Raw genomic sequence first — 13790 nt, 5'->3', positions numbered from 1 at the left:
CTCTCTCTTGCCAAAATAAAAGTCTCTCACAAGTGAGCGAGCGAAAAAGACTCTCTGAGGCACCGAAAATTGCTTACGACTTGCATTGAAAACAGCTATTTGAACATTTCTCGCAAGTAATTCATTTCTCATTTGCTAATTAATCATCAAATATATTAGAATTCTTAGTTAATTGTTTTTGCAACCATTTATTATTGTTTTAAATATAACAATTAGCTTGATTAGCATCAGAATATACCACATATTCTGTATCAACATCAACAGCAGAAGTTATTATTTAAAAGCGTGACGGGTATTTTACAGTTGAGCACACTCGACAGCAGCTTTCTTACGGCATTTTCAAAACTGTCATTCGCTGCAAATAATTGCATATGTGGCTCAATTGAAAGTGATCTACAACATACGAGATTTTGCAATTAAAAAGTACTTGTTACATGCGTATACTTAATATGGCAAAGCCTACATATCTAGCTAAGTTTGTAAATTCGCAACAAATGAGTACAGATATAATTATAAATTTTTGCACCAGTTAAATTGCTGATTTATTGTCGCAGCAAACAAATCGCTGATTGAAATACCTTTAATGCGATTATTTTGAAAAGTGGAATCAATTTTGTTTAAACAAAACCTTAAATAATGCATTGACCTTTAACATTCATTTTTTTGGTATAAATCGAAATAAACAAGGCAGCTGTTAGCGACAACGGTACTTGACTGTGTGTAAAAAAAGTGGTTATGAAATCTTTAGCAAAGGCGTCAAATATCCCACGCAACACATCAAACAAAAATGAAAAAAACCACACGGAGTTTAAAAGCTTTTCGGCGGTGAAGATGAAGAAAGAATAAGGTAATGATCGAGTGTGTTTATTAACGCACTCGCAATTGCACATGGCCAAGCAACAAATTCGTATTCATGAACTCTGCCTAGAGCTGTCTTATTGATTCGTGAAATTGACAAGTTTTTCCGCATTGAAAATGTCAATTTGAACTTGAGCATATGCAACGTGTGAAATATTGTTATTATTGGTCTCTGATCCAATTGGAATATATTCATATATGTATATATATTTCTTTATGGAGTTACTTCACTTTCTAGTTGACAATCAGATCGCAATCTCCAATCTTTAGGGGCGTATGCGTATGACGCATCGAGGGTGGAGTCCAAAAATTCTTGATTCATTGATGAATCATTTGACATGTTGAAGCGAGTCAAGATGTGCACAATGTAATTCCTGGAAATCGTAGCGACAATTGTAAGCGGAATAGAGAGTACTTACAGGTGAAGTGAATGGCTTTGCAATTGATAATGTCTAAACTGACAGCATTTGATCTGTCTGGAATGCTAAGAAGTATTGATGCCAATTTTGATCCATGGGGTTGATGATTTATATCTCTTTGTAATGCATACTTTAGCTTCTTTTCAATTCGATTGACAAGTATGCCATTTAAAATGCAAATAACATAATCGTTAAACTCTTATTCAGCACAAATTTCGAGAACTTCGACAAATCCAAATATAAATTACAAAATGATGTATAACATTTTTCAATGGGGTATGATTTATATAAAAATACGTGTATTTTTCAAAACACAATAAATTAAATGATCAATAAACATTTTTTTAAACTACAGCAAGAGTATTTTTGGTTGTGCATTTGCTGTCGCCAATGCTTCTGCTGCTACCAATCATCTTCAACTTCTTCGGAAAGCTCGAGACGAAAACTAGTTTTGATATCCTGCAATTTGTCACGACAGTTTTTTGCTTATCGGATTGTTGCGCAGATCCACCACAGCCAAGCAATCACTGCTAATCGCCTCTTCAGTATCGATCTCTGTGTTTTTGTGAATTAAGAAAATTGATAACAATCATTTACAGTGTGTGCTATTTCGATTCAGTTTTGACTTACCAAAAATAGCATTATGCTGAGCATCTAAATTGGCAAGCTTCTTCAACTTGAAAACGACTTGAGGTAGAACAATAAATGAATTGTGCGAAATGTTGAGTGTGGTTAATTCACTAAGACTAGAGAATTCATCGGGCAGCCTTGATAGCTGGTTGTGTGAGAGATTGAGATCTGCAAGTAAAAGTAAAAGTATTAAAATCGACTCAATTCAATTTAGATCTGTATGTTGTACATGCCTGTAATTGCGCTAAATTTCAGCGCAAACTTTGGTGTCACCTTTTTTGAGCACATTACCGCTAAAGTTGCATGTCTTTAGCTCTGTATTGCGCATAAGATGATAAACTGCATCTGGAATTTGCATCAGTTCACATTGTGATAGATCTGAAAAGAAGCAGAGACTTTTCATTATTAATGTGTTTATATTACAAGTTAGAAAGGCTTATGTAATACAATCATAAACTGATAATCTATATAAACTTTCTTTTAAGTATTTAATGAAGAAGATTATATGTAATTAAAATTAACACTAGTGCTGCAAAGGTTTTCAGCTTGAAAATTTCTTTTTGGTCAGCTTCATTTACGATATTTGGGGAAATTATATAAAATTTGTAAATATAAAAACTTTAGAATAATTAAATAAGCACGTCAAATATAAAAATTAATACAATTCTATTTTACAAAGGAGGGAATACTCAAACAAAAAGTGAAATGAATAAATCGAATTATAAGGTCAATGTCATGCGTTCTCCATGAAAGAAAATTTAAAGTATGCGTGGCTATGTTTCATTTTTGATAATGGTCAAGTTCAATTATATTTAGCATTATTTCTCAGAGTATGATGATGATATTGTAGCTCACACAAAAATAGACAATTGTGTTGCGGCAATTCATAAAAACTTTACTATTAATTTTTTCCAAAAAATAATAAAACAAAATTGTTGAATCTTTATGTACAGAATTGCGAAAAAAGGAAATACATATTTAGAACTTACTTATAGTACATTTAGATATGAACATAATAAGTTTGTTTTATCAGCAATAAGCAAGCAAAAGGTGTTGGCTGTCGAAAGCTTGCAATAGATGGCGCCACAACATTTAGGCAATATCGAAACTTTTCGCTATCGCTCATTCATATATGCATAAGTACATACATATATGGATGTATTAAATGTGTGTAGATCTAGCCAATAACTTGGTTATAGTTTTGGCAAGATAATCCCTTACCTAGATGAGCATTTTCCGCTGCATTTTCACAACGCTCCACAACTTGAACCACCAAGTGTGCCATTATTGTTCCATAAAAATAACTAAGTTCTGCAGTCTCTAAAATAATAATGAGCTAGCAATGTGCTCACATGTGTCGTCTGTTGCTGCTGCCGTTCCAAAGATGTGTAAGCATGACCTAACGCACTAAACGAATGGGGCAATACTAAATAGCATATGTTTTATGCGCTACCCACCACTCACTCGGATTCTCTCTTTGTATACCAAAACTTGCCGGAGAGAGCACTCGCATTCGCTTTCGTGAGGGGAGAATAAAATTTTAAGTTTTGTTTGCTCTCTCATCAGACGGGCTCTCAGCAGTGTTGCTAATTTAGCTATTTTACCGTCAACTTTGCCTTATTATGGTGATCGATTGATCGAGCGATTTTATATGGGAAGGATGTCAAAATTATATTTTTCAATATTGTTTACAGTCAATTATGTTCAATAAGAGCCTCATTTTAACCATATATATGTATGTATATCGCTTATCTGGAATTCTTCATCTATACGAATAGTATTTATTATGAATATATATTTTAATGGATCGATTTTTGCTTCAATCTGGAGCACACATAAACATATCAATTAGTTATTAAACACTTCTACCATATGGAAAAATAAGAGTTGTTAAAAGTACAGATGAAAAGAGTAGTAATATATTATATGCCATATTATGTATTATAATAATGCATAAAAATAATGTTTTAAACCTTTCTACAAATATATCAAATGGCTTGATATATTTTCTGTAAAATCTATAGCATTTTGATATTAGCTTTTTTTATGGTATTTAAAAACCGGCCAACACTGATCAGTAGTCGGCTGTGCTGTACGTACTTTTGTATGTTACGAGTGCATACACGATTCCTAAGTTGTATAACGCATTTTATTTGGACTGCATTAATTTGGGATTAAAATTTGGCAAAACTTTGCAATTGCCAGGGGAAATCACGAATACAAGCTTGAGCAAGTATTATTTCGATTTCTGGATTAACCATTGTTGCCTCTATGATGGCTAAGCAATGCTTCCGTAATGCACATCTCAATGACGTATTGCTTCGCTGGGGTCTTGAATGAATCAGCTTTGGTCACAACGTAAGAGATTGATAATGCTGCTTTATTTAGCTTTCTCTATGCGCACTGTGTTAGCATTCGGCTTCTGAAGAGTGCAAATCTTTCAAAAAGAGCACATATAATTCGACTGCAACGTTAGGCAAATATACAAGCAGTGATGTAGTCCCCCTATCAGCCCTGAACACGAAGTATATATATATATACTATATAGTATCTATATGTAATTGCGGCTCTTTAGTTGACTCAGAAAGCACAAAATTGTGGTCTTATTGCGTTAGTTGAATGTGTCGAGTTCGTCGTCATTCAGTCTGGAGTTATCAGTAATTGAATTGCTTTTGTTTTTAAATCAATTATCTTCAATTGGCATGCTATAAAAATCGAGTTGCGTTTACATGTGTATTTGTCTGATAAACAAACAAGTTCACGAGATACTTGACGCGCTATTACTGCAATTGGCAGTTGTCCAAATACATATATACGTATTTTGTTATAAACATTAATTGTGCGATGAATAAACTACGCCGAATTTCCATTTCAAAAACTACCATTCGAATGGTGTAAAGATCTTTAACTCATCCAATATACGTACCTAATTTGCGATTCTCTTTGGCTGCCTCGCAGCGATGAACCACACGAATTACTCCACGTCCGGCGATTGGAGAGAATGTCACTATGCCACCGATTCTGGCTATATGCGGCGGTATGCGGGGATCTGCTTCTGTCTCTGATGTTGCCTCATTGCCCGATGAGTCTGAGTTGCCTCTGTCGGGGTCCTCGTTGTCGTTCTCATCATCATTGTTTCTGTCTCTGTCTCTGTTGTTGTCATTTCCATTGTCATCGCCATTCCCCGCTCCGCTGTTATTTGCGATGTTTGTAATGTCATTGCCAAAAGGACGCATCCTTCAATGTGTTTTTATCCTGCGTCCCAAAAATAAAATTGTGTTTTATAACATTGTAATCCTTCGAGGCTCAACTCCGTTCTTACTTTGTGTGTGTAAATCGGTGTGAACTCGTTTTCCAGTCTGGAATCGAGAATCTTTCAGAGCTTGACGCGAAGTATGCCGAAGTCGTGCACTCCCGATTAAAGCCGTAATACTTCTATTATTGCCTTTCTACTAGCAATATTTGAAGCTTATCTTGCTGCACTCAAACTACACTTTAAAAAATATATATCACTCGATAAATTTATGTATTTTCTTCTGTTACGCGTTCAATTCTCAACTGAATCAATTATCAAGTATTCGCACACACTTTAACAAGAAAAAAAAAATGTTTTCAAAAAAGCGTTAACTTTTCCACAACCAACTGATCGTGACTCTCTTGCGCATTGAAATATTGAAAATGCTTTTTACTTTCGGTTTTTATAGCACGGAAGAAGAAAGAAAAACTGCGCATAACAAAATAAATGAAAAATAAAATGGCAAGAAAAACAAATAATTGGCCAGAAATCGACATTACTACCGGCTAGATATTTTTCATATACCCTTTCCAAATGTTTTTGATTTTGAAAAAAAATATTTATTCTAAGAGAAGGTTTTAGTAATACAATTTTAAATATCAGTTATTTTTATTAATGCTCAAATTGACTGCTCAAAAATTTTAAAATATGTATAAGCTCGAAATAAAATGAAATTAGAAATTAATGTTAAAAAAAGCGAAATACTGAATGGGTAGTTTCCTTTTTTAATATAAATATAATACAATCTTATATAATACATTCTTAAAAACATAGATGCGCTAACCATATTATTTATTTAATTCTTAAATCTTAAAAATCGATATATGTATAAATAATTTTCACAAATTTAATATATTTTTGAAAATTTTGCAAAAAAATGCATTTATTTTTAAAAATACCTAAAATAAACTCTATATTCCCTGTTTAACTTAAATTAAGAAATCAAGATTAATTAAATATATATGATCATTCATTATTATAACGAATAACAATTTTATATATTTTGTGAATACTTTTGAAACGTAGACTTAAGACACTAACAATTTTTGGATTAACTTAAATGGTTAAATGTTTTTGATTATATACACATGTTGCAAAGATAATGATATAAGAATAGAATGAAATCATGAAAAGGGTATTGTTGCATTCTACAAAAACGTCTTGTCATCATAAGAGCAATAGCCTCTGTTATAAACACTCTTTCTCTTGGCCCGCTCAGTTCTGACCACGGAAAAGTGTAAAAGTTCATCACTTTGAAAGTGAGAGAGACACAGAAAGAGAGAGAGAGAGAGCATATCGTTAAATGAGTAGAATGTAATGCGTACAAGCTCAAAATATACAAAATAAAAAATTGTGCTTATACAAACTCACACACACAGATACACAATGCAGATACTACTACTATATATATGTGTAGAAGCAGATCCGACTATTGCGCATCTGAAATATGGCGTTGTTCAGATACCGGAACTATTTGTAAATATTTTCCGCACACTTGCAGAATATATGCAAGTGAATCTGAATATATAGCATATAAGTAATTAATTTCTGAGAAAAATTAATGAAAAACAGACATACAATGTACATAATGTAATTGATGGAAAGTGTTTGGGTATTTAAAGACGAGGACGTCCTCGTCACAACAAAGCAGACCGTGAAAATTACGATTTGTGTACAACGCATATCGATGTATGCGTAATAACGCAGCTTTGCTTCTTTCAATGCATTACGCAGAAAGTTCTTAAATTAACTTTTAAAAGCTTTCTATTTTGATTTGATTTTAAAAGTGAACCAATAAAGCTTTCATTAGAATGTCATGCAATTAAAGCTTTGCTGCATGACGAACCAATCTCTTTCGATTGATCAAATGGTTATTACGTTTTTTCTTACACCCATATCAATAATTATACATTGTTATATCAGATAAAGAGATGGGAATTCTTTGAGATACTTCTTTTTGAAATGCAATTAAAGCTCTGCTGCATGTCGAACCAATCTTACACCCGATCTTACACCCAAATTAATAATTATACATTGTTATATCAGGAAAAGAGAAGAAAATTCTGATTGAGATCTTTGGATGTATAGAACTGCAACTTTTATAGTTCGTTAATTGAAAAGAGTTTGAAGTAGGTAAAACAAATATTTTTACCCACTTCACTACAATACGATTTATATATATTTTATTTTAAGTTTCGTTTTTACAGTAATGTTTGGGCAACTCTAAAATACAATAAAAACATACCTACCCGGTATAGTCTAGTCGGGAGGACTCAAAATATGTGGCTTTTGCTTTTAGTATTTTATTTTGAATTTTTGCTGTTCAAAGTCTACGTCTATGATATATCAATGATTTTGTAATTCGACAAATTTTGCGATTAGAAATAATTACATATATAGACATACTATTTTTTTTTTTTTTTTTTTGACAAACAAACGGTCTAAACGATTGGGATTATTTTCGTAACACAACACGGATTAAAAATGCCCTTAGGTTACTCACTAACACACATTTACAGTCGAGTCAAATGTAAGTATATAAAACTGGATTCATTCATTTAATATGCTTCGCTTCTTCTTCTTCTCTACTGCGTTACCACGCCCTGGGCATGCTGCAGCCCTGTGCACAAATAGAGCATTATAATGCTTAGTGCCTGAACCCGCTCCTCTGACTGATTCTTTGTGCTAGCCATTGCTTTCCATGGCGAGTCTGACTTCAACTTCAACTTTTGGCCATCAGTTTGAGGCGTTGTGTAACCCTCAGTTTCGGCATCCAATGCAATCTTCAGTTTCGTCAGCTGCAACACAACAATTTGTTGTTAATTTCGCAGAGAGAGAGAGAGAGGAGAGAAGTCAAGTCTTACCAGTTCATTAATTTTGGCCACACGCTCATTGGGTGGAATTTCCGTATAGAGATCCTTGCTGTAACTTTTGGCCAGATTCATGAGATCCTCGTTACGAGAATGCTTGACAATGGGCTCAGTGATGAGCACAACTTGTTCGAAACTGAATGTTGCACACTCCAATGGCAAAGCCTCTAAATGCTGTGTAACGCGCACAAAAGGATTTTGATTTGGAAGTTGTTGCTTTAATGCTTCTTCGGACATTGACGTCTTTCTGAAATTCAAACTCGGTTCAGAGAGAGATGGCAACAGAAAGAAAGAGCGAGAGAGGGAGAGAGAGAGAGAGAACTCACCGCGATAGCGACTGCTGCGGACTCGGAGGTAGACTCTTGGAGTTAATTGGCGAATTGTTGCCGGATAATGATGACACTATGCCGGGTATATCCAGATTGCTTGCCTGTCGCTTGATGCCCTGGGCAAGCATTTCAGTTAGACTCGCTCGGTGCACATCGAGATTGCCCTGCTGCGTTGGCTCAATGCCGCCATCGAAACTCGCCTCATCGGGTTGCATGGCACCACTCGAACTTTTTGGCTCCACGAGGTCGATGTACTCGGCTTGGGTAATTGTAAACTCGGGCTTATTGACAACTGTTGTCTGGGTTGTAGTTGGGGGTGCATAGCACTCGACGGGGCCGCAGACGGTGGCGTTTTGACATTTGGCAATGCATTTTTTGTGACAGCACATGGTGCAATCTTTGCACTGCATCGCATCCTTTAGCCAGATCTTCTTGCCACAGAAATCACACTGTGTGGCACGGTGGAAATGGGTGCGTATAAAATTGTGGGCTTTTGTCGTTGTCGCCGCTGTTGCAGCGCCATCTGAATACGTGGACTTTGCAGCTGCCGCCTCTGCATTTCCATCTTCGGTGTTTTTATCACTGGTAGTTGATTGACTTCTAAAAAAACAACGGAATAAAACTCAAGTAAAAAACAAGCTATCTGAAAAATAATACTAATATACCTAATTCTATATTTGGTATATTGATATATCACTACATTCAAAATATACCAGATTGTAAGTTTGTAGGTGTTTTTCCCCATCCAAAAAAAGTATTTCTCAAATACCTTTATCAATGTTTATCTAATCGTAACTAGGAATTAAATTAATTAAAGACTTGCATATGTAATTATTGTATCGCCACCGTAGCGGAACTGGGCGTGGCAAAATTTATATTTCTGTCTCTTATAGTCTTTGAGATCTAGATGCTCATGCAGACGGACGGAAATACAGATCACATACAGACGCTGATCAAGAATATATATATTTTATAGAGTCAGAGATGCCTCCTTCTGCCTGTTACATTCATTTCCTGGAGGCACAAAGTTATAATACCCTTCTACCCTATGGATAGCTGGCATAACAACATGCTTGCCTAAACTTACCTAACAGGAGACAAACTCTTGCCAGGAGTTTTTGATGTGCTCTCACTATTTGGACTGCCATTCCACGAAAAACCGAATAGAATATCGCCAAAGCAAAGATTCGGATTGAAGCCAGACTGATTCGACAATGGATGTGATTTACTGCAAGGGAATACAATATTAATAAATAATCAAGTAATATAAGTTCTTATATTCTCTACTCACACAGGCAATAGATTGGCCGGATTCAGAATTATTTGTTTGAGACATTGACTTAGCGTTGTTTCACAGCACTCGACCAATATCTGACCAATCTGTATGTTATTGTAGCCGAGCAGCACACTCTCGCCCGCACACTTGCCAAAGACGCATACATTGATATACCGACTGTTGGCATCCAGCTGAAAGTTGGACAAATCGCCCATGTGAATGAGCGGACTGAACGGACAGTCGATCGTCGAGTGTTGATAGAAATAGTTGACATCATCTAGCGACTTTTCACCAGCCGCTGTGCCTGTGACTGTTGACTTGTCATCAGCTGTTAAAGTGGCAGCGGACTTTGAAGGCGTCTCATCTGATTTATGTGCATCGCCGCTTTCACGGCTCATCGTCTTCTTGATGGCCTTGGCAATAATATTTGATTTTTTAGGTGAATTCGTGGGCGTTGCACTTAGACTCGACTCGCTCGAGTTGCGACTTTTTTGCACTGCCAAAAGTTTGGTGTTGATCTCAGTTGCATCGTCAGCATCCGATTTCGCTGCAGCAGAAACTGTGGCTGGAATATCGCATAGATCATCGTATTTCTCCAGATCCTCCAATATGGCATCGTTGCGTATGATGCCCGGAATAATGCGTTCGATGCGCAGGCAACAGACCGTCGACTGCAGATTTTTGACCACCTTGGCGATTTGCTGAATCGTCGTCACCTGTTTGCCCTCAATCGCAACAAGAATATCGCCCGACAATAGATTCGATTTGCAGGCCGGTGTGTTGGGCAGTATCGATTCGATTTTCACCACCTGACTGGTGCTCTGCTTGAACACAATGCCGATTTGCTGATTCTTCGCCTTGTGTATGATAACATCCAGTGAGATGAGCACATTGCGATTATCCTTTTGTTGTGCCTCAATGAATGGAACCGGCGCAAGCGTAATGGTGCAATAGATGTGACTGGTGCCGGGGCAGGCCATCAATCGTGACAGCTCGGCCACACGCACTGTGAGTCCACCGTTTGGCTGTATGTCGCACTCCCCGCCCGCCTCGTCCGGCGTCTCGGCTGTCCAGTGGAAGAAGGGTTTGTAGCGCAGTTTGTAGTTGGGCAGCGTGTGTTTTCGTCGGACTGCTTTGCGTATTTGATTCGATATGAGGTTCGTAATATTTGATTGCATTTGCCGCCCTTGATACTTGGATTCAACCACCAAATTGAGTTCCGGATCGCCCAAAAAGCTAAGCGACCAGTGCGTGTACGGTTTGCGTGTGAACTGTAGACGGACCAAGCCAGATAGCTGTTTCACTAAAAAAAAACAAAACATTCAATAGCAAAGAATTATTTATGACGCAATTAAGTATATGCTTTAAGCGGGTCAAAAGTCTATACGATACTAAATAATGCTCTTTGGCTTTGAAGGTCAATCAAATTGGTCTTGAAATGAAAAATAATTGAATTAAAAATGGTTTAGTTCGTTAGAGCATGAACGGAAGTAGAAATTATCTAGAAAATGATGCCAGCAATAAATCAATTGCATTTTCATTCTTGTAATCTCTCCTTCGCTATAATATTTACCTTTAAGCATAATGGAACCTTTCTTTCCCAGCACCATGTCCGCATCGATGGAAGTAGAGAAATTCCCTATGTAGTTAATATCCATTAACAAGTCTAAATTTTCGATGCGCTGTTCTGCCTCATCGAGTTGCACATTATGCACCGATAGAGATTTAATGTCTGGAAACTGGTCGCCCAACTCAAGTTCCCTGATCTGAAAGTAGATATATTTGCATTAATGTTTTCTAACCACTACAACTGCAACTAATAGGCAAACCGTTAATTTGTCCAGTAATTTTCCAGTAGTTGTTTTAGTAATTAGCTCATCTAGCTCAATAGTGAGCTTGCGATAAAACCATTTGCGTACACGATTTGAGTTTTTGAATTCGTGAAACAGGAACTGCATAACGAAATTGAAGGAACCCAACGTGGATGAGTTTTGCACATTATTGTGATGAACTTCGTAGTTGGTGCCATCGTTTTGGCCAGTGTTTAGATTTCGTGCCGTTTGCTTTATATTCTGATGATTAATAAATATTAATATTTATTGATAATACTTGCAAACATTATCTAACTCACCGTGGGTAATGTATACATAGCGCTCATTTGTTTCTGTTCCTCGCTTTCATCGGGTAGATTTGAGAATTTGATAAAGAGCAAATACTGCAGTAATATCATAACTACGCCACCGATTAGCAGGAATATTAGACAGAGCAACAATATATTTGATATGGGAATCTCCATTTTGCTTGTTGCTATCGAATCCTTCAAAAGTTTCAGCTTCGCTCTGATTCTAATTCTCTGTTTTATTTCCCTTCCTCTTGTAATTGCATACGTCAAATCGGTTTCAGTCTTTTCAAATACGGGTTAGATACTATATGTATGAGTAGTACATATCGTACGTGCATTCACAATTTGTTACCCATCATCTCGTCAATATCCATATGGATTGACAATTGGACTTTGAGTGCTAGCTAATCACTCCGTCCATTTGTATATTGTTATTCATTAAAATTTCGTACTTTGTTAATTCCACCAACGTTTGCTTAAATATACTACAACAAACGACAAATTAAAATCAATACTGCTGATTACTTTCACTGCGCATGAGCCGACTATCAGCTGTTAAGTCTTGCGTAAGAGAGTGACCATACACAAGAACACCATACAAACATTTCCAGAACTTGTAAGGACAAACAGCTGATTGCCTTTGTTGACGTCCGGCAAGTCCTTGGCGCTAAATATTGCTTGCTTTGAATGTAGAATTTGAATGGCAACTGGGGTGCATTGAAAAATTATGAGTTTTAGTTAGTAACAGGACATTTTTTAAGTCTCTTCTCTTTTTAACATTTTACAGCTGAAACCTACATTAACTCAAGCGATATTTTCTAAATGTTTAATTTGATAACATTAAAAGAATATTAACCTCTTGGCTACAGCCAAAACTGGCAGGACACTTTATAAGTAGTTGGGATATATCAGTAATAAATAATATATTATTTAACTCCAATTTCAGATGTATCCAGTATTCCAGAGATATGTAAAACAAGTTTTCTGCACACAAAAAACCTCCATTCGAGGCTGTTTGAATTACTTTTGCGGATATTGACAAGGATTATGGATGATTGAAATAATTAATTAAGTAAACGACATAATTGTGGTAGCTTTAGGTTGCCAACATAACGTAAATCAACATCAAGCAGAAATACACCAAGTCACTTGCTGGGTAATATATACTACAAATAAATTATTTTAAAATTTTAACGAATCTCATTTTTTGTCGTTTTCATTTCACATTCAAAATTTGTAATATTCTTTAGCACGATGATAGTTCTAATCAGAAAGCTTCGCTTGTCATAGGTGCTGGAAAGATCTGACAGGGTTTGGCCGAGATATACGCAATTTTGGTTTATGAAAGAACTCACTTTATGTCACTAATTAGTGACCAATCAGTTTATCTTTATAAGAGCAATCCTTACGCCAAAGGACATCGAGATCCTCCTCTTAGTGACCGTGATAAAGTGGATATCTTAAATTGTGTCCTTGAATTTCAATCGATAGAACTAGTTGTCCTGATTACAAAAAGGTAAGTCCAGGCAAGATAATTTAGGATTTGGCCGAGATATGAAAAAGAAACGCAAATATTAAACGAAAAATTATATCTGAATTTTAACGGATTCTTTTTTTGTCGGTTAATTTTATATTTTAAATTTGCGCCCAAGTGAATAGCGCTACTAATTCAGTTGGTGACTTACTGTAGCATTTTATGGCCTCATCTGTTGCTGTTGCAGGTCATTTAAAAGCAGCCGTGAACGGCTAAAAGAATCAAGTAAGCTGATAAAATTCCAGGCGAATATAAGTCAGTAGTAAGTAGAAATACAGCAAATCGCTAGCTTATTTGATGGCGGCAACTTCAGCTCTCAAAAGTAAGCAACAAAAATTTCATATTTTAAAATTGAAATTGCGCGATATATTCAAAAAAATATTGGAAGTGCAGCAAACAGATGTAGCATACTTTCAGGCTGCACCTATTGAACCCTCATTGTATCAACAAACAATAG

The 13790-nt window shown here is 36.0% G+C and overlaps 2 protein-coding genes across 2 annotated transcripts; both read right to left on the bottom strand.

The window, feature by feature from the left end:
- Positions 1-1536: 1536 nt before the first annotated feature.
- Positions 1537-5584, bottom strand: LOC132796709 (leucine-rich repeat-containing protein 20). The gene is given in 7 exon segments (XM_060807966.1): positions 1537-1760; positions 1762-1832; positions 1908-2075; positions 2141-2186; positions 2188-2285; positions 4834-5162; positions 5230-5584. Coding segments are annotated over 6 exon segments (774 nt in total). The 5' UTR covers positions 5144-5162; positions 5230-5584; the 3' UTR covers positions 1537-1679.
- Positions 5585-6137: 553 nt separating this feature from the next.
- Positions 6138-12295, bottom strand: LOC132796623 (PDZ domain-containing protein 8). The gene is made up of 8 exons (XM_060807866.1): positions 11809-12295; positions 11507-11749; positions 11251-11443; positions 9693-10980; positions 9489-9629; positions 8399-9001; positions 8067-8319; positions 6138-8000 (listed from the first exon to the last, which is right to left on the bottom strand). Exons 1-8 carry the CDS (start codon positions 11971-11973, stop codon positions 7788-7790), a joined length of 3099 nt encoding a protein of 1032 aa, XP_060663849.1. The 5' UTR covers positions 11974-12295; the 3' UTR covers positions 6138-7787.
- Between the last annotated feature and the right edge of the window lie 1495 nt (positions 12296-13790).

This window comes from Drosophila nasuta, chromosome X (assembly GCF_023558535.2).
Source record: "Drosophila nasuta strain 15112-1781.00 chromosome X, ASM2355853v1, whole genome shotgun sequence".
Classification (NCBI taxonomy): Eukaryota; Metazoa; Arthropoda; class Insecta; order Diptera; family Drosophilidae; genus Drosophila; species Drosophila nasuta.
The sequence above is the reverse complement of the archived record's forward strand: the minus strand, read 5'-3'. Positions and strand labels throughout refer to the sequence as shown.